This window comes from Dendrobates tinctorius, unplaced genomic scaffold, assembly GCF_039654945.1.
Source record: "Dendrobates tinctorius isolate UK_male_01 unplaced genomic scaffold, ASM3965494v1 ptg000031l, whole genome shotgun sequence".
NCBI classification, from domain to species: domain Eukaryota; kingdom Metazoa; phylum Chordata; class Amphibia; order Anura; family Dendrobatidae; genus Dendrobates; species Dendrobates tinctorius.
In genome coordinates, this window is record NW_027361699.1 from 23,736,537 (window position 1) to 23,758,631 (window position 22,095).

The window sequence follows — 22,095 nt, forward strand, 5'->3', positions numbered from 1 at the left end:
ATGTAAGTATAAAATGACTTTGAATGTCCCTTTTTTTGTTTACATTTATTTTTTCTCTTCCTTTTTTCTGTCCTGTTTTTCATCTTCTATCTTGCTTCTTTTCTGTATCTTTTTCTAACTTTTTTATTCCAAAAATTTCCAAAATTATAACGTATTTTTATTCTTCTAGGTTCCACAATGGGATGTAGAAGACATCTATCTCGACAACGAGCACCTGATCCGCCTAGATGAGGAGCGTGTCCCGTTGTGGGACAGCCGTGACCAGCAGTACAAGGACACTGTGGTGACCTGGCGGCTATGGAATGAGGTGGCCGCAGCGTTGCTGGATGGCTGGGACAGTGCCTCGCCAAGTTCCAAAAAGGCGTTTAGTAAGTATTTCCCTGCTCTGTGATGCCACAGTGACTATTGTCCCTGATGACACTGTTGTGTTTCCTGCTAGATATATTCTAGCAGGAAACACAACAGTGTTATCAGGATCAACAGTGACTGCATTGGGTATTGTATTGCTGTATTGTGCCGCATTGACTGTTGTTAATGATGGCACTGTTGTGTTTCCTGCTAGATATATTCTAGCAGGAAACACAACAGTGTTATCAGGATCAACAGTGACTGCATTGTGTATTGTATTGCTGTATTGTGCCTCATTGACTATTGTTCCTGATGACACTGTTGTGTTTCCTGCTAGAATATATCTAGCATGAAACACAATTGTGTTATCATGGCCAACAATCAGTGCATTGTCTATTGAATTGTTTTGTGAAGCTGCATTGACTGTTATCCATGTTCACTCAGGTGTGTGTGATGATACAGATTTTACCTTCAGTGCATTGTATAATGTTTTTTCTTTGTTTTTCCAACAGTGAACAAAGTCCGAACACATTGGCGCTCGATGAAGGACCGCTTCAACAGTGATGTTCGCACTGAGAGACAGGTTCGCAGTGGTTCAGCGGCAAGGACCAGAACCAAATACCGTTACCATCGCGAGTTGGCGTTCCTAAGACCGGTCCTTGCCACCAGAGCGTAAGTATTTAAATTTATTTTTTATTTAGTTATTTTTTTAACCTGTGCTTTTCTATTCTACAGCATTGGGAACTTGTAAATGCAGGAGACTAATGTTTTTCTTTTCTTTCCACAGCACCTGGAGCAGCACCCTGCAACCTGTCCCTGGAGCGGTCCCTCATCGAACGACCTTGGACCTGTCCCAGCCATCCGACAGCCAGGAAGCAGCTTGCAGGTCAGCAAAACGGACAGCTGGTGACCAGGAAGCTGGTCAATCAGGTGTTCCCATGTCCCAGGTCTCTGCCACTGGTTATGCGGGAACTTCCCACCAGCGGCAGAGGGCCTTGGACAGGAATGTCTTGCCCAAGTTCATGCATTTGAGCGAGGCCTTTAATGCCAGCCTCAAGGCGCTGTCAGACAGAGTGGAAAGCAGTGGATATATATACAGTATATACTCGTGTATAAGCCAACCCGCGTATAAGCCGACCCCCCCTAATTTTGCCACAAAAAACTGGGAAAACTTATTGACTCATATACTGTATAAGCCGAGGGTGGTGCTGCACAAGGGTTAATGGTGATCCAAAAAGATGCTCCATAGATAACTACCCCCATAAAATGCTGCAAAAGAGTTAATGGTGGCCCAACAAGATGCTCCAAGGATAAATACCCCCATATATTGCTGCACAAGGGTTAATGGTGGCCAAAGTAGAAGCTCCATACATAAATACCCCCATATGATGCACAGGGGTTAATGGTGGCCGAAGTAGAAGCTTCATACATCAATACCCCCATATGCTGCACAAGGGTTAATGGTGGCCCAAGTAGAAGCTCCACACATAAAATACCCCCTTATGCTGCTGCTGCCGCTGCTGCTATAAAAAAAAGACAAACTCACCTCTCCGTCTCTGGGGGCCAGGTGCCGGTGTAGCCGCTGGCTCAGGCCCCCGGCACTGGCTATATTTACCGTTCCCATCGCTGTCTCCCGGGTCCTGTGCAGTGATGTTAGCAGAGGGCGCGCACCGACTACGTCATCGTGCCCTCCGCTAAATGTCACAGCCAGAGGACCCGGAGACAGCGATGGAACGAGGAGTGGTAAGTATTGCTCTGCTCCCCCATCATACTCACCACCCCCCTCCTGGCGCCCGATCTCTTCATCCCCTGCTTCCAGCATGATGTCGGCGTCCCATGCTGTTCCTACATTCAGTGGTCACGTGGTACCACTCATTAAATATGGGCATATTCATGAGTTTAATTATTGGTACCACGTGACCGCTGAATGCAGGAACAGCTGGGGCACTGAGATCATGGGGAAAGCAAGGGGGCTGCAGAGACCATGCCAGGAGGGGGGGGGGGGAGTATGGTCTCTGACACCCCCCACTCCCCCTCCCCCGCCGACCCCCGAATATGACTCGTATAAGCCGAGAGGGGGACTTTTAGCCCAAAAATATGGGCTGAAAATCTCAGCTTATACACGAGTGTATACGGTATATATTTATATATATATATATATATATATATATATATATACACACACATATAATATAGCTTTGTCGTATTAAAAGAAGGGGGGCCCAGACACATTTCTTGCACAGGTGCCCCAAGCTGTCAGTGTCCGCCCCTGGATTTCTGCGTGGTGTTGGTTTGCAAGTTTATCCTCCTCATCCTCTATTATTTGGTTTATCCTACCTATTTCTCCCATTTCCCACTTGTTTTGTGAGTGTAGATGTTTTACAGTAGTTTTCAATTATCCCTATCTACCCCTGTCAGTCTGGTTACTGTAATCCTATATACTAGTCGGGAATTGTGAAGCATTGGTAAGGTGGATATTACTAATAAATTATTTTAAAGCATTTTGAGTTATTTTTCTTAATTTCACCAACCATTTAAAGGGGTTGTCTGCGACATTACCATTGGGATAGATCTTGAATGCTTGACTGTGTGTAAAAAACTTCCTTCTCACCCCCTATGGGGGTGGCCTTTTTTGTCCTTCCTCATTCTCGGGTCAGGCCTGGGAGTTTGAGGGTTTTGTGCAGGATCTTAGTTGTTCCCAGCATTGCGCGTTTTTGGACTGAGAATTCAGATGTTGCTCCTGGAATCTGTTGTAGCCATTCTTCCAACTCAGGGGTCACTGCTCCAAGTGCTCCTATCACCACTGTAATCACTGTTGCCTTCACCTTCCACATCTTCTCCAGTTCTCCTTTGAGACCCTGGTATTTCTCCAGCTTCTCATATGCCTTCTTTATGATGTTGCAGTCACTTGGCACTGCCACATCTATTATCATTGCTGTCTTCTGATCCTTGTCTACTGTCACAATGTCTGGTTGGTTAGCCGACACCTGCTTATCTGTCTGGATCTTGAAGTCCCACAAGATTTTAGCCCTTTCATTCTCCACCACTTTCTCTCGGGTCTCCCACCTGGACTTAGGGGGACTTAGCCCATATGCTGTGCAGATGTTCCTGTATAATATTCCCGCTACTTGGTTGTGGCGTTCAGTATATGCAGTTCCTGCTTGCATTTTCCATCCTGCCACTATGTGTTGGACTGTTTCTGAGGTTTCTTTGCATAGTCTGCACCTTGGGTCTTGTTTTGTGTGGTAGATTCCTGGTGGCTTGGATGCTTATCAAGCCTCGACCACCCTCCTTTTTGTTGGCATACAATCTTTAGGTGTTAGGCTATGTGTCCACGTTGCAGATTTTATGCGTTTCTGCCGCGTTTTTCGCCGCAAAAACGCATACAAAAAGCAACCCATTGAACACAATGGCATTCCGCACATGCTGTGCAAATGCTGCAAATTTTTCCACGGTGGAATCGCGTTGCGGAAAAATACGCAGCATTCTCATTTTTTGTGCGGAATTCCCGTGATTCCGCACCCATAGGAATGCATTGATCCATTTACTTTCCGCATGTGGCTATGTCCACCATGTGCAAAGTAAGCAGATCATGTGCGGATGGTACCCAGGGTCTGGAGGAGAGGAGACTTTTCTGGGTCCCTGTAAAAAATAGAATTAAAATAAAAAATTGTGATATTCTCACCTTCCGGCATCCCCCGCAGCGTTCCCAGGCCTCAGCGATGCTCCTGGCAAGTCCCTTCCCAGTGATTCCTTGCGACAATGACCTGTGATGACGTAGCGGTCTTGCGAGATGCTACGTCATCTGGGGTCATTGTCGCAAGGCATCACTGGGAACGGGAGTTGCTGGGAACATTGCTGAGACCTGGGGATGCCGGAAGGTGAGAATATTACGATTTTTTATTTTTTTTATCATATCTTTTTGCCGCATAGGCAGCCTCATAGTAAAAAGTTGGTCACACTTGTCAAACACTGTGTTTGACGAGTGTGACCAACCTGTCAATCAGTTTTCCAAGCGATGCTACAGATCGCTTGGAAAACGCTAGCATTCTGCAAGCTAAATACGCTTGCAAAACGCTATTTTTTCACGGGAATTCAGCGTGCGGATTTCCCGCGGCAGGGAGTTGCGGAATTGCCGCCGAAATTTCAGCGGCAATTCCGCACATGTGCACATAACCTAAGACTTATGGTGGAGACCTCCATGCACTGTGAGGAGCTTTCGTCTCTTCACCTCTCCAGCTTCCATCTCTTCTTTTGGCCAGCACACAATGCCAGCAGGGTAGCTGATAAATGGCAGGGCATATGTATTGATGGTGCAGATTTTATTCTTCCCATTGAGCTGGCTGTTCAGGACTTGTCTTACCCTTTGATGCTATTTGGATGTTGCTGATTTCCTTGCTTCCTCATCATGGTTACCATATCCCCATGAGATGCCGAGGTACTTGTAACATGTCTGTACATCTGCTTTGTGCCTTGCTGGTAATTCCACTCCATCAGTCTTGACTACCTTGCCTCTCTTTATTACCAACCGGCCGCACTTATCCAGTCAGAAGGACATCCCGATGTCTTTGGGTCGCCCTCCCAGGGCTGTGGGGTACTCGGTACTGGGCCCGATGAGCTTCAGTGGGGGATGTCACGGCAGCTGGGACCCAGTCCGTGGCCCTGGGCGCCCATTGTAACAAAGGGGAATGTTCAGTGTGCTTATGATGATTAAAGTTTATGAATGAATGAGTCGTGACGACACCTGTGGTGTTCGGCAATGAAGATGTTAAGCCGACGCTGCAGACAGATCCTCTGGGACAGATGGTGGGGTGCAGCAATGATGTTATAGCCCTCCACAGGCAGGGCTGTAGTCCCAGGGCAGTGAGATGAAGTGACACGTAGATGGTGTAGTGTCGGGCGCAGGGGATGTAGCAGTGCCGGGCAGGTTGACGCTGGAATAAGTGGAGGACACCAGGGCATGTAGTTCCAAAGCTTTACTCACAGTCTGTTGTGCATACAGGTGCCCGCATCCATGCTGTGTCCTCCGGGGTCAGGAGCTCAGCCAAGTTCCAGGCAAGATAAAGTTCTCCTTTCCAACACTCCGCCAACTTATGTGCCTTTTCTGAACGTCTCCCTCTTAGCGCCTTTAGTGAAGTACTCACAGTACTGAGTTACACTGGAGTTCCCAGGGGTGGATTAAGGGTAGCCAGGGCCCGGGGCAGTTCAGACTCTGTGGGCCCCCCTCGTCACGTGACGGGGTCACGAATCGTAGAGCCACACTCTACATAGAGAATAATGGGGCCTCCAGCACCGACCTCCACCCGCAGAGCCGCACTCCACATAGAGAATAATGGAACCTCCGGCACTGACCTCCACCCGCAGAGCCACACTCCACATAGAGAATAATGGAGCCTCCAGCACCGACCTCCACCCGCAGAGCCGCACTCCACATAGAGAATAATGGAGCCTCCAGCACCGACCTCCACCCGCAGAGCCGCACTCCACATAGAGAATAATGGAGCCTCCAGATCCGACCTCCACCCGCAGAGCCGCACTCCACATAGAGAATAATGGAGCCTCCAGCACCGACCTCCACCCGCAGAGCCGCACTCCACATAGAGAATAATGGAGCCTCCAGCACCGACCTCCACCCGCAGAGCCGCACTCCACATAGAGAATAATGGGGCCTCCAGCACCTACCTCCACCCGCAGAGCCGCACTCCACATAGAGAATAATGGAGCCTCCAGCACCGACCTCCACCCGCAGAGCCGCACTCCATATAGAGAATAATGGGGCCCCCAGCACTGACCTCCACCCGCAGAGCCGCACTCCACATAGAGAATAATGGAGCCTCCAGCACCGACCTCCACCCGCAGAGCCCCACTCCACATAGAGAATAATGGAGCCTCCAGCACCGACCTCCACCCGCAGAGCCACACTCCACATAGAGAATAATGGAGCCTCCAGCACCGACCTCCACCCGCAGAGCCGCACTCCACATAGAGAATAATGGAGCCTCCAGCACCGACCTCCACCCGCAGAGCCACACTCCACATAGAGAATAATGGAGCCTCCAGCACTGACCTCCACCCGCAGAGCCACACTCCACATAGATAATAATGGAGCCTCCAGCACCACCCGCAGAGCCGCACTCCACATAGAGAATAATGGAGCCTCCAGCACTGACCTCCACCCGCAGAGCCGCACTCCACATAGAGAATAATGGAGCCTCCAGCACCTACCTCCACCCGCAGAGCCGCACTCCACATAGAGAATAATGGAGCCTCCAGCACCGACCTCCACCCGCAGAGCCGCACTCCACATAGAGAATAATGGGGCCTCCAGCACCGACCTCCACCCGCAGAGCCGCACTCCACATAGAGAATAATGGAGCCTCCAGCACCGACCTCCACCCGCAGAGCCACACTCCACATAGAGAATAATGGAGCCTCCAGCACTGACCTCCACCCGCAGAGCCACACTCCACATAGATAATAATGGAGCCTCCAGCACCACCCGCAGAGCCGCACTCCACATAGAGAATAATGGAGCCTCCAGCACCGACCTCCACCCGCAGAGCCCCACTCCACATAGAGAATAATGGGGCCTCCAGCACCGACCTCCACCCGCAGAGCCGCACTCCACATAGAGAATAATGGGGCCTCCAGCACCGACCTCCACCCGCAGAGCCGCACTCCACATAGAGAATAATGGGGCCTCCAGCACCGACCTCCACCTGCAGAGCCCCACTCCACATAGAGAATAATGGAGCCTCCAGCATCGACCTCCACCCGCAGAGCCCCACTCCACATAGAGAATAATGGAGCCTCCAGCACCGACCTCCACCCGCAGAGCCGCACTCCACATAGAGAATAATGGGGCCTCCAGCACCGACCTCCACCCGCAGAGCCGCACTCCACATAGAGAATAATGGAGCCTCCAGCACTGACCTCCACCCGCAGAGCCGCACTCCACATAGAGAATAATGGAGCCTCCAGCACCTACCTCCACCCGCAGAGCCGCACTCCACATAGAGAATAATGGAGCCTCCAGCACCGACCTCCACCCGCAGAGCCGCACTCCACATAGAGAATAATGGAGCCTCCAGCACCTACCTCCACCCACAGAGCCGCACTCCACATACATGGCTGCTCTCAGTGCTCTGTGCTGTGCGCACAGGACCTGTGATGAGGTCACAGGAGGGGAGGAGACAGGGGTCACATGATCGGGGGCCCTGACACCTTACCTCCTGTGATCTCATCACAAGCCTTTGCACGCTACCAGCAGCATCAGCGTTCACGCTACTTGTAGATGCTGCTGGTAGCAGAGCACATAATGCCGCCCCCACGGTCACTCACTTTTAGGTGGGGAGAAGATGGAGTGCCATTGCAGCAGCCAGCAGGAATGTGGTGGGGGCCCCCTTAGAAGCTCTTGTGGTGGGGGCCCCGGGGCTGAAGCCCCGCCTGCCCTGCCTATAATCCGGCCCTGCGCGGTGGCGGATTATAATGGGGCAATTTACTGGCCTGGGCTGTGGGCCCCTTAACCCCACTGGGCCCGGGGCAACTGCCCAAATTGACCTCATTATAATCCGCCACTGGGAGTTCCTCCTGTCAGATGTTCCTATGAACTCTACTTGTACGGCAGACAGCTGTAGCCTGCTTCGGGGACTCCTTACTACCTAGTCCCGGCTCACTATCGTTGCTGTTGTGCCCCCAAGTCTGGTGTGGGAATAAAGCGGTGACAACTTCTATTCCTCCGGTGTCTGCTGCAGGACCATTAGTATCCATACAACCTCAGGGACCAGACCCTGGCCTTGCGCTTAGAACTTGGGAAGGGTTCTCCTCTAACCCTAATCCTTAGTTCCCTTCTGTCAGGACTCTAACGTCAGGACCCTGTCAGCGTCGGCAAACTGCCACGCAGAGCAGGGTGACTTACCCACACTATGGGAGAGCGCGGGGTCCAATACTGAAGTGACGGTTCAAGCAGACAGGACCTGCGGCACTGAAAACAGTAAGGAGTCCCAGGACCTATGATCATGTGACTGCAGGGGGTGGGGCTTAGCGTCCTGCTGCTGCAGAATGATGTAATGTACCTACTGCAGGGAAACTGTAGAAGAGGAGAGGAAAACGCAGGCCAGACAAGTGAGGGTTCGTACACGGAGAGGGCTGTGCGGTACCAGAGGGACGAGCAAAGAATAGTCAAGTCACAGACAGAGGGTCATACACAGAGAAGTAGCGCAGTACAAGAGGGACAGGCAGAACTCGTAACAGGGACAGAACCGGATCAAAACCAAACAAGCAAACAAGTTATCAGGCACAAGGCACATGTAAGCACGAGGTCAACTAACTCAGCCGAGGGCAGGAGTATAACTGACACCGGATCTAGGTCAAGTGAGCATTAAATAGCCGCCCTCTGCCAGAGAGAGGCAGAAACAATTAACCCCTGTCTGACCAGGACGGGCCAAAGACAAACCCCATCCTGGATCATGACACCTTCTTCTCCTCACGTTCCGTACTAATCCTTTCCTTCTTATGGAGAGTCAGGCTTTCTATCCAAGTTCCTTTCCTGTGCCAGCGGACCCAGGTCACTGAGGTCGACTGCAGCACTTCCTTCATCCATCCCACTCAGGGGATCTTCACTCTTCCTCTGACTCTGTCAGACTGACTGACTCACCAAATCCTAAACTCTTCCCACTCTTTTGATGCAGACTAAACTCCACCCGCCTCCCAGCACTCTTCATGTTCCAAGCAGGGAGCCACCAAAGGTGCTTTGCTACACTACTATGTAGTGTGGGATGCAGGTGTTGGAGCGTGGTCAGGTGTCTCCACCTTACCTGGATGGTGGGGCACCACACCTCAGGAGTAGGTGCATTACCTCTGTGGTGACTGAACCCTCAGGGGCGCCACATCTTTGCTGTAGATCCTTATCAGGTGGCTCATTGAATTGATCAGGGAATTGATGTCTCATTTCTTTTTCACATACAGCTTGATGTCATCCATGTAGAGGAGGTGGCTGATGGTACTTCCACTTTTGAACTTGTATCCATAGCCAGACTCTGTAATTATCTGAGGTGGTTCAAGCCTATGCAAAACAGCAATGGAGACAGGTCATCACCTTGGTATATGCCACATTTGATGGTCACTTGTGCTAGTTATCTTGAGTTCACTTTCATTGTTGTTCTCCATAGCCCCATTGAATTTCTGAGGAATGTTCTTAATTTCCTGTTGACATTGTAGAAAGCCAAACAATCACAGAGCCATGTGTGTGGCATTGAGTCATAGGCTTTCCTGTAGCCAATCCAGGCTGTGCTGAGATTGGTCTGTCTGTATCTTGATTCTTGAGTGACTGGTCTTTCTACTAGGAGCTGGTGCTTAGAGCCTCTGGTGTTGGTCCCAATGCCTTTCTTAGCTAGATTCATGTACTGGTTCATATGGTTCTATAGCTTGGTGGCTATGATGCCTGAAAGGAGTTTCCATGTTGTTGTAAGGCAGGTTATTGGGCAGTAGTTGGATGGAACTGTTCCTTTGTGAGGATTCTTCATGATCAGCACTGTTCTTCCTTGTGTTAGCCAAGCTGGGTGGTGGCCTGCTTCCAGCAGTTGGTTCATCTACTTTGCCATGCGTTCATATACCGCTGTTAATTTCTTTAGTCAATAGGTGTGGATCATATCTGGGCCAGGTGCTGTCCAGCTCTTCATGTTCTTAACCCGCTGTTGGATGTCTGCTTCTGCAATGGTGACTGGTTCTTGCTCTAGGTCGTTGCTGTGTTTCATTCTCAGATCTTGCACCCACATTGCACTGATGTTGTGCGTTTTTCCTTCTCCCATATGTTCCTCCAGTATTGTTCAGTCACTGCTATTGGTGGAGTTTGTACTTGTCCAGCTTGGTCTTATTCTTGATCTTTACACTTTTCTGTATTTCTGTTAGTTGGCTGACTTCCCTTCGTGTCACCTTGATCTTTGTCTCGAGTCTTTTCCAAGGGGGGCACATACTTCTGTTGTTTTTGCTGGTTGTATAGCCAAGCATTTCCATGATTGCTGAGGCAGTAGCATAGATCAGTTTATTAGTTTGAGTTATGGTGGTGATAGGTATTGATGCAAGTGCTCTATTGGCATCTTCTAGCATACTGTCTGATGGTGTTTCTTTGCTGAGCCTTGGCTCTTGATCTCTGGTATTGATGGTATTTAGTTTATCTAAGATCTTCTGTTTCATATCAGCTGCAGTACTTTCCAGTTGGAGGATTGGGTCAGGATCTTCAGGGGGTTGCACATGTTGTTCTTCCAGGTCTTCTTGTGGTGTGGTTGTGCAGTGCAGTTGATCCATCTCAAGTTGCGATAATATCTTTCTGTAACAATTATACGGGTACTACGGAATCTGATTGTGTGGGATAATACAAAACTGAGACCAAAGTTGATGCAAATGAGTATATTAACAAGAGAAACAAAACTAACAGGGCACTTCCTGCAATAATAACGAAAACACAGCACAATATAGAATGATGCAAGTAAAGCAAAACTAACAGAGAACTTCCTGAAACATTAATGAATGCACAGCACAATATGGAAATGCCCAGTTAAATTGAAGAGCGGGGTGCAAGCGCTAATATGAACCAGTCCAACAGTATTATGACGCAGGTGTGCACAAGGCATTAAACGTGGGAGTCCAGCAGTAAGTATGAGAGTAAGCACACCGTGTTTAATAAGGAAGTCCAACTATATTATGAATGAGCACGCACACAGCACTAAAGTGTAGAAGTCCAGCAATCATATGGGTGGAAATGCACACAGCACTTAAACATAGAAGACCAGCATTATACGGGAGTGGCATTAACAGGAGAAAGTCATATATACTGTACCTTTTTGGGCTGAAAGTTCCGCACAAGTCCAGCACCACAGCTTAACAAACAGGCCTAGAGGAGATGGTGATGTCAGGATTCTTTACAGGCCACAGCAGAAGATCCAGAGGCGAATAGTTCCACACTGGAAGTCCAGACAGTAGTTAAGCACAGACAGCATCAGAGAGACGCACAGAGGACTCTAGGCAGCATAACGTCACGTGGAGAGGCAGAACACCGAGTAATGAGCAGCAGCAGCAGGGAGTCCACCATTTATCATCCTGGTTCCTCGACATCTGACGCAAACCTTGTTAATCCGGGCCGCGTCCGAGCCGACATGACTCTCTTTATTTGTGACACTCTTATGTTTTACTGAGTTAGGCACTATAGTGTTAGTACTCTTGCCCAAGGACCACTACTGGTATATTATTTTCAACAGGGCAGAGCTGGGATTTGTACCCCAGTCTCCTATGTTGGTGGTTGTGCACTTTTAACAGATATAACTGCAACCTAAGGTAGGTATTATAGTGTTAGGAGCCTAAGTATATTATTTTTCACATGTTGTATGCTGTGCACTTAGCCATTACACTATACCAGCCAATATATTAATCAACACAAGCTACATTTCACCTTTCTATGAAACCTTTCTCAAGCAGTGATCATAAATAAGTTAGAACAAACAGAGAATAAAAGTTTAAATTTATAACAGTCGTCTTTTTTTAACCAAGAAGCAAGAATTGGCTAAAATCTTGAAATAAAATGTAAGGCTTCCATAGTAAACACCTAAACCTAAAATAGCAGCAGGAGGGAGTATTTATTTCTCCAGTAACTTCAGAGCACACTTCTGTATAATGTTTACTTGCGCTGTATAAATGTAGCTAAGCTTCTAGAAATTGCTATCTACCAGCATGGTACAGGCTGCCCAGGCTGTATTTTTAGATATATAACTTTGGTAAATGGCATCAACACACCCAGGAAGCAGGAGAGCAAAGATAAACCTTTTTTAGATTGTGCAGTATATTGCAAAATGATATTTTGTAAGGCAACCTAAAACTTCCACTTCCACACTACAGTGAGTCACAACTTGGCCACAGTGAAGATGTGTCCCTAGTGGAGTCACATGGTAGCATGCCCTGCTACAGAACCGCACCGTACAGATGTTGGACGACACAGCAATGCAACAAAACATCATTGTGTACTCAACATGACTGCGGCCTGGTGGTCACATAGCAGGCGATGAAAAATGTCACCGTGTGTAAATTAGAAAGTTCTTTGTTTTCTAGTTTTTGCAGTTTGGCAAGGTGTTTTATCTCTCTAGAAACTGCACCATGTATAGAGATTAGAGCTCCATTTTCCCATTAGAGAAAGAGACAGATATGAAAAAGAGATGAGCGGACAGAGATAGATAAACTCGAGATAGATATATAGATGATCATAAATAGATAATAAAATAGATAAAGTCCACCCCAATCTTTGGTAACTATTGGAGTGCTGCTTCCCATTTTTTACTTCTATATTCATGGCAAATATACGGATAATTTGCTTGGGAGGCCTGTGCACCCACTGATCAAATGGTGTGCTATTCCATTTTTTCTAAAAGTAAATAGATATGAGATAGATACATAGATATGGGATAGATACATAGATATGGGATAGATAGATACATAGTGTTTGGCAGTGACCCCTGTTACAGCTAGGGGGCGCTATATTTGCTCCTCAGAATATTCACAGAGGCGTATTGAGGTCATAGGACAGCATGGCATTCGCAGGCGTATCTGTGATTATGTTGTGCTGGGACTTGTAGTTCCATGAGTTTTGCTTACATTATAATAGGGGGGGCTTATAGGGTTGGTCGGAGAGCTGGGTGGGACTGACTAACCACACATGCACCTCCCACCTATGGGACTGAGGTCTGGTCACATGGTGAGAATGTATGGACCTGAATGGTCAGTGTGTAAAATCCTGAAGGTCTCTGTGTTGGAAGGTCCTGTGTGTGTGTGGACCGGATTCCTGAAAGCAAGGGGTGAGGCCATGGACCTGCAGAGCCTGTGACAGCTACTACATTGAGGAAGCTACTGACCTGCTGAGGATCTAGACTGTCGGGTGGCCTGGTGAGCAAGGCACTCTCCGGGATGGTGATCCCAGTTAGGCAGCTTCCTCGGGGACCTAGGAATGATGAAGTCAGCATGGGGAGCAGGAGCTCCTGGAGGGTAGCCCAGAGATGGGGGAACTGTGTGCACTGACAAAGGTCAGTTAATGAACTGTGCGGTCACCCATGGAAACTGGACGGAGTATGGTCCAGTGTGTTTAGAGACCGCAAAGCTTAATGTTATGTTCCAGTGATGTATGTAATGGACTGCTCATGGTACGGTTTATGATTGCATAATAAACCACATGGACTTGTTTATGTGAGAAAACCATTACCGTGTACCTTCATCCCGTTGCCAAGTGAGTGTCCCCCAACACATGCAGTATGCGCTGTCTTACAATAGATAATAAATATTAGATATATAGATAATAAATAGATAATATATATTAAATAGATACATAGATATGGGATAGATAGGTAGATATGAGATAGATAGATGATAGATATGGGATAGATATGAGATAGATACAGTGAAGGAAATAATTATTTGATCCCTTGCTGATTTTGTAAGTTTGACCCCCGACAAAGACATGAACTGTCTATAATTTTAAGGTAGGTTAATTTTAACATTGAGGGATAGAATATCAAAAATAAGATCCAGAAAATCACATTGTATAAATTATATAAATTCATTAGCATTTTGCAGTGAGAAATAAGTATTTGATCCCTCTGGCAAGCAAGACAATACTTGGTGGCAAAACCCTTGTTGGCAAGCATAGCAGCAAGACATTTTTTGTAGTTGATGATGAGGTTTGCGCACATGTCAGGAGGAATTTTGATCCACTCCTCTTTGCAGATCATCTCTAAATCATTAAGATTTTGAGGCTGTCGCTTGACAACTCAGAGCTTCAACTCCATCCATAAGTTCTCTATGGGATTAAGGTCTGCAGACTGGCTAGGCCACTCCATGACTTTAATGTGCTTCTTTTTTGCCACTCCTTTGTTGCCTTGGCTGTATGTTTTGCGTCATTGTCTTGCTGGAAGACCCAACCACGACCCATTTTTAATGTCCTGGCAGAGGGAAGGAGGTTGTCACTCAGGATTTTATGGTACATGGCTCCATCCATTCTCCCATTGATGCGGTGAATAGTCCTGTGCCTTTAGCAGAGAAACACCCCAAATCATGTTTCCACCTCCATGCTTGACAGTGGAGATGGTGTTCTTGTGGTCATAAGCAGCATTTCTCTTGCTGCAAACACGGCGAGTTGAGTTAATGCCAAAGACCACAATTTTTGTCTCATCTGACCACAGAACCTTCTCCCAATCACTCACAGAATCATCCAGGTGTTCAATGACAAACTTCAGATGGGCATGTGCTTTGCTGAGCAGGAGAACCTTGCGGGCACTACAGGATTGTAAACCTTTACAGCATAATGTATTATCAATAGTTTTCTTAGTGACTGTGGTCCCAGCTGCCTTGAGATCAAGTCCCCCCCCCGTGTAGTTTTAGGCTGATCTCTCACCTTCCTCATGCTCAAGGATAGCCCACAATGTGAGATTTTGCATGGTGCCCCAGATCGATGTCGGTTGACAGTCATTTTGTATTCCTTCCATTTTTTAACTATTGCACCAACAGTTGTCTCCCTCTCACCCAGCGTCTTACTTATGGTTTTCTAGCCCATTCCAGCTTTGTGCAGGTCTATGATCTTGTCCCTGACATCCTTATAAAGCTCTATGGTCTTGCCCATGTTGTAGAGGTTAAAGTCTGACTGATTAATTGAGTCTATGGACAGGAGTCTTTTATAAAGGTGACTATGTAAGACAGCTGTCTTAAAGGGAATCTGTCACCCCATTTTTGAGATATCATATAATGATATCATTCGATTGTGTGTCACATAAGGATTCTCTTAGTAGTACTTTTGCTTCCCCCTGACCCCGCACCTTTCATGCATAAATACCTTTTTTAGATCGGTTCAGATGTACAGTATGTAAACTGCCGCGGTCCGGTCCAATGGGCGGGGTTTATTCAACTGCTCCCCCCTCCGTCTTGCTCTACACAAGAAGAAATGCGTAGAGCAAGACAGGGAGGAGGGAGCAGGTGAATAATCCCCGCCCAGCGGACCGGACCGCGGCAGTTTACATACATCTGAACCGATATAAAAAAGGTATTTATGCATGAAAGGTGCGGGGTCAGGGGGAAGCAAAAGTACTAAGAGAATCCTTATGTGACACACAATTGAATGATATCATTATATGATATCTCAAAAAAGGGGTGACAGATTCCCTTTAAATGCAGGTAACGAGTTGATTAGGAGCGTCTTACTGGTCTGTAGGAGCCTGAACTCTTAATGGTGGTAGGGGATGAAATTGTCATGACTCTGGACAGGTTGGTTCCGCCTCCATCCTTGTCAGGTCAGGGTTAATTCTAGTTCGCCTCTCTTTGGTTCTGGGGCGGCTACTTACTGTTGGTAGTTCCTGGGTTTGGTGTCAGTGATACTTCCGTATACTCGGATTGTGGTTGCTGACCCAGGTTACTCATCCGTAATCGTTGTGCCTCTGTGCTTGTGAGCTTTACTGTGCATTACCCGGTTTGTCCCCTAACTTTTGCCTCTGTCTCTTGCGTTGTTCTGTCCTGTCCTACCTGGTTATCTGACCCCTTGGCTCATGTCAGTTTACTCTCTGTCTTATCCCTAGGTACCACGCTCTTGTCTGGCTTTTGACCCTCGGCTCTCCTTTGACCACGTTTACGTTCTGTGTCCTGTACTCCGTGCTCTCAGCTGCCTTCCTTGTCCTCATACGCGGTGACTCCGCCCCCGTTATCATGCGACTGCTTAGGCCTCTTTCACACTTCAGTCTTTTTGTTTCAGTCACAATCCGTCAAAGTGTTGAAAAAACGGATCCTGTGCAGATTGTAAAAAACTGATGCACCAGGTCCGTTTTTTTTTTGACAGATCCGTCGAAGCAAGAGTTGTAGGAATTTTAAAGGAACAGAATTCTGGAGGAGAGAGAGATGCCAGAAAGGCTGTGGGGGTTAAATAAAATGAAGAGAATTTGTTCCGGGCATGCTCAGTTTGAAAAAAACGGAATCCAGCAACCATCTTTTGATGGACAGTGATGGATCCTTCGCCCATAGGCTTCGATTATAGCCAACGACAGATGGTGCTGGATCTGTCGCTGTCCGACTTTTTGACGTACACAAAAAACGTTAATTTGTCCTTTGTCTTCAGCCGACGAACACAGAATTTCCGACGGATCCGTCAAATGACGGATGAAACGGATGGCCATCAGTCACAATCTGTTAGTAATACAAGTCTATGAGAAAAAAACGGATCCTGCAGGCAAATTTGCTGGATCCGTTTTTTTCACAAAACGTCTGGTTGTGACTGAAACGAAAAGACAGAAGTGTGAAAGAGGCCTTATTGTTCCTCAACCATTTTTATGAAATGGGGTGTTAGAAAGTTTACTTCTGTCGCACATGTGCTATACTCAAGTGCTACTATAGGAGACCCAACTTACCGACTTGTTCACACTTGTGCATGTCACATGTGTTTTTAATACGATTTTTCCTTGCACAGCATGGTTTGAGAGACCCCACCCCTCTCTTGTGTGGCATGCACAACAGAGCTGTCTTGCACCACAAGCCCATACTAGGGAGCGGCCTGTCCGAATCCTGCTCATTTTAGACACTGTTCACATGTTCAGGTATTAAATACATTAGATAGGGACTGCTTCAATACGGGTTACCTTGACGCGGTGAAGCAGCTTGGTATACATTTTTTTGCAAAAAAAAGTATCGACTAAATACCCTGTATTTGTTATCCAGCACTTGCTGATTACTGTCATATATTTTACTGCAGAGTATTTTTGCAAATCTGTTTTCTTGTTGTGTATAGGAGACCCAAGCCTTAAGATGGGCCGCGGCCCGCGTCACAGTGGGCCACTGCATTGTGCTTGCCCCCCAGGCTAACATTTGCCAGCCAGCCCCTGGTTGGACGGTTGGTTGGCTGGACGGACAAATGAATGGTTGGAGAGGCAGACTGAAGGCTATCAGACAGAAGTGCACAGATACCAGGAAGAACCAGAGAACTAAGTGGAGATAGAAGTCTTCTTCCTGAAGCTATGAAAAGCAGAAGTCGCTGCAGACTAAGTGGTGAGAGAGCAGGCTCTGGTTAACTCCTTCACTGCCAGTAGTAACTTGTCCGAGAATCAGCGCTACACCCACAGAGCGAGCCTCTCCAGGACACGGCCGTGGACCTGCTCTGTGTGATCGTGTAGTGTCTGCTCCCCGCCCTCACACCACAACCTTGGGGCGCACGATGAAGTGACTGCAGCGGCCGCTCCCATCCCCCAGCTCCGGGTGGCAGGAGCAGAATCCGGAAGTGCAGAGTGACAGCTCGCTGACAGGCACTGGGGCATGAAGGAGTGCGGCAGTTACTGAAGGCTTGCATGGCGTCGCTGTCCAGCGCAGAGAGGAGGGCTTTCGCTAACAAGCTGAACAGGTCAGTGCATTGTTTTCATGGCATCCACGTGTGCGGCAGCAGAACTTGGAGGAGTTTAGGCTGCACCGCTTGTGTATACATGTAGTGTCTCACACAGGACTGATCTGCAGGCCATGTGAATCCAGAGACATAGCACACATCAGTTATCACTCATCCATTGTCACATATCTCCCATCACACATCAGTTATCGCTCATCCATTATCAGATATCCCTCATCACACAGCACATATCACAGTTATCACTTATCCATTATTGCATATTACACAGCATATATAGCTCATCACATATCACACAGCATATATAGCTCATCACATATCACACACGTATATCGCCCATCACATATCACACACGTATATCGCCCATCACATATCACACAGCATATATAGCTCATCACATATCACACAGCATATATAGCTCATCACATATCACACAGCATATATAGCTCATCACATATCACACAGCATATATAGCTCATCACATATCACACAGCATATATAGCTCATCACATATCACACAGCATATATAGCTCATCACATATCACACAGCATATATAGCTCATCACATATCACACACGTATATCGCCCATCACATATCACACACGTATATCGCCCATCACATATCACACAGCATATATAGCTCATCACATATCACACAGCATATATAGTTCATCACATATCACACAGCATATATAGCTCATCACATATCACACAGCATATATAGCTCATCACATATCACACAGCATATATAGCTCATCACATATCACACAGCATATATAGCTCATCACATATCACACAGCATATATAGCTCATCACATATCACACAGCATATATAGCTCATAACATATAGCTCATCATCACATATCACATATAGCTCATCACATATCACATATAGCTCATCACATATCACACAGCGTATATCACAAACACATTCTTACTACAAGGCACGTCACTCCGAGTATAAAGACGGGGTGCACAGAAAAAGGGTACCAATCCCAATATATGAAAAAATATGAAGTCTGGCACTCCCAATTGCAGAGAAAAGATTTTGCGTTTTATTCACAGCTTTAATTTTCCAAAAGACAAATATTGTGTTCACAGCTTTAATTTTCCACAAGACAAATATTGTAACGTTTCGGTCCTTAAAATGGACCTTCTTCAGACCTGGGAACAATCTTGTCAATGCTCACAAAAGACCTCGTGGGCCAGAGTAGCAGGGAGCAAATGTGAAAGAGCTGATCTGCAAGTGGAGCTGTGAAGAGACATCAGATGAAAATCGGCGCTATCCGGTGTATGTCATATCAATAAGAAGAGAAGCATATCATATCACACAGCATATATAGTTCATCACATATCACACAGCATATATAGCTCATCACATATCACACAGCATATATAGCTCATCACATATCACACAGCATATATAGCTCATCACATATCACACAGCATATATAGCTCATCACATATCACACAGCATATATAGCTCATCACATATCACACAGCATATATAGCTCATCACATATCACACAGCATATATAGCTCATCACATATCACACAGCATATATAGCTCATCACATATAGCTCATCATCACATATCACATATAGCTCATCACATATCACATATAGCTCATCACATATCACACAGCGTATATCACAAACACATAACATACATCACTCCTCTCAAATCACACAGCATATATTGCTCATCAACTACATAGCTTACATCACTCATTCCATATGCCTCATCAAATATTACACATCAATCACTCATCAAATTTCATACATTGCTAATAACATCATACATAACTCATCACTTCATATATCACACATCAGTCATCACACGTCAGTCATCACATATCACTAATCCCATATCACTCATCAGTATGCAGCTATTAAGCTTCTGTCTTGTGATATAGCAGTAACATTATGTAATTTTGGTTTTCTGTGGTCAGTGTAGATAAGTTCGAGGAGTGTTACTTATTTCTACCATCATTCATCTTGATACAGTTATTGTAAGTCATCCAATATGAATTATAAGGCTGTCCCCATCATCACTGTGGCATAGGGTGAGATGCGAGCACCTGGAGCAAGGCAAGTATTATACCAAAAAACCTGGTGATAATGCCCCCTGAGTGACCCCTTAAAGCAATGCCCCATCAGCATCCCCTTGAGATTCTTAGGGTGTGTGCACACGCTGCGGATTCTGTAGCGGATTTAGTTCTGCTGCGGTGTACAGTACCATTATAATCAATGGAAAATGAAATCCGCAGTGCACGGTGCAGAATTTTCCACGTGGATTTGCTGCGGTTTCAAATCCGCAGCATTTCAATTCTTTGTGCTGATTCCACTGCGGTTTGGCACCTGCTTCATGATAGGTGTCAAACTGCAGGGGAAACCCGCAGGCTAAACCGCAGAAAATCTGCAGATAAACCGCAGGTCTTTTGACATGCGATTTTACCTGCGGATTTAGACAAATCCGTGTGGAAAATTCCGCAGCAGAATCCGCAGCGTGTGCACACACCCTTAGGCTGTGTGCACACGTAGTGTTTTTACTGCTTTTCTTTCAGAGCAGATTTATCAAAAAAACCTGAAGGGATTCCTTATGCCAGCGAAGTGAATGAGAATCCTGAAGTGTCATGCACACGTTGCTTATTTGTGACAGAAAAGAATCTGCAGCATGTCAATTCTTTCAGGGTATGTGCCACGATCCGGACTTGCTTCAGGCTGGACGATGGGTACTTGTGCATAGTCAAACCCGCAGCAGCCAGATGTTACAGCATAGTCGATGGAACTTCTAGAAGTCCCATGTCCACCATGCGTCCACAGATCACCTGCGGAGATGGACATGAGGTGCATCTTTCCAGACCGCAGCATGTCTATTTTTGTGGAGATGCTAGTCTACGCAATAGGAATTTCACCAATAGAAGTTATTGCACGCGGTGAATCCGCACAGTTCAGTGATCATATGCGGATTCACCTGCTTTCAGTAGACGGCAGCGAACATGCACTGCATCCAAAGTGCTGCTACTTCCAGCCTCAGAGTTTTTGCTGCAGATTTCACCCATGCTAATGAGCGGGGAAGAATCTGCATCAAAATCCCAAGTAAAGAAAAACTGCAAAAAGGTGCATTTTTCCTGCCAAGAGATGCAGAAATTTACCAAATACTTAACATGTGCACATTCCTACCCTAAATGCCCCATTAGTGCCTCCTTTCAAAGTTAATGATACCCCCTGCCTACCCTTCTATAAAAGTAATAATACCACTTTTGTGCAACTCCATGTAAAAAATATATTCACCTAATCCTAGCAGCCGACTCTCACACGGCAGGCTGGCACAGGAGGCGTAACGCACTGAAGTCATTGTGCCACCTGAGTTAGGACGCTGAAGGGCTATAGCAGACTGCGAACTACAGGATGGAGGGTGGTGGGCTTCCTCTACAGGCGCCAGCTGTACTGGTCGTAAAGACACTGTAGACCTATAGCAACTTGCGACCTACAGGATGGAGGGTGGTGGGCTCCTCCACAGGGGCAGCTGTACTGGTCCTAGAGATGCTGTAGGCCCTATAGCAGCCTGTAACCTCCAAGATGGAGGATGGTGGACTCCTCTACAGGGTCCAGCTGTACTGGTCCTAGTGACGCTGTAGGTCTATAGCAGTCTGTGACCTACAGGATGGAGGATGGTGGACTCCTCCACAGGGCCAGCTGTACTGGTCCTAGAGATGCTGTAGGCCCTATAGCAGCCTGTAACCTCCAAGATGGAGGATGGTGGACTCCTCTACAGGGTCCAGCTGTACTGGTCCTAGTGACGCTGTAGGTCTATAGCAGTCTGTGACCTATAGGATGGAGGATGGTGGACTCCTCTACAGGCTCCAGCTGTACTGGTCCTAGTGACGCTGTAGGTCTATAGCAGTCTGTGACCTATAGGATGGAGGTTGTTGGGCTCCTTTACAGGCGCCAGCTGTACTGGTCCTAATGACGCTGTAGGTCTATAGCAGTCTGTGACCTATGGGATGGAGGATGGTGGACTGCTCTACAGACTCCAGCTGTACTGGTCCTAGTGACGCTGTAGGTCTATAGCAGTCTGTGACCTATAGGATGGAGGTTGTTGGGCTCCTCTACAGACGCCAGCTGTACTGGTCCTAATGACGCTGTAGGTCTATAGCAGTCTGTGACCTATAGGATGGAGGATGGTGGACTCCTCTACAGGCTCCAGCTGTACTGGTCCTAGTGACGCTGTAGGTCTATAGCAGTCTGTGACCTATAGGATGGAGGTTGTTGGGCTCCTCTACAGGCTCCAGCTGTACTGGTCCTAGTGACGCTGTAGGTCTATAGCAGTCTGTGACCTA

General features: G+C 47.1%; 1 protein-coding gene across 3 annotated transcripts in view; it reads left to right on the top strand.

The window, feature by feature from the left end:
* Positions 1-17,335: 17,335 nt before the first annotated feature.
* The window catches only part of DOCK8 (dedicator of cytokinesis 8), a 268,625-nt gene continuing 263,865 nt past the window's right edge, over positions 17,336-22,095 (top strand). For 2 of the 3 annotated variants that reach the window (XM_073572263.1, XM_073572264.1), the window contains exon 1: positions 17,344-17,752. In XM_073572263.1, the coding sequence (XP_073428364.1) occupies positions 17,700-17,752 (53 nt within the window). In that variant the 5' untranslated portion in view covers positions 17,344-17,699. Of the gene's footprint in view, positions 17,753-22,095 lie in introns of all 3 variants that reach the window. The other variant, XR_012231574.1, reaches the window with a different exon arrangement.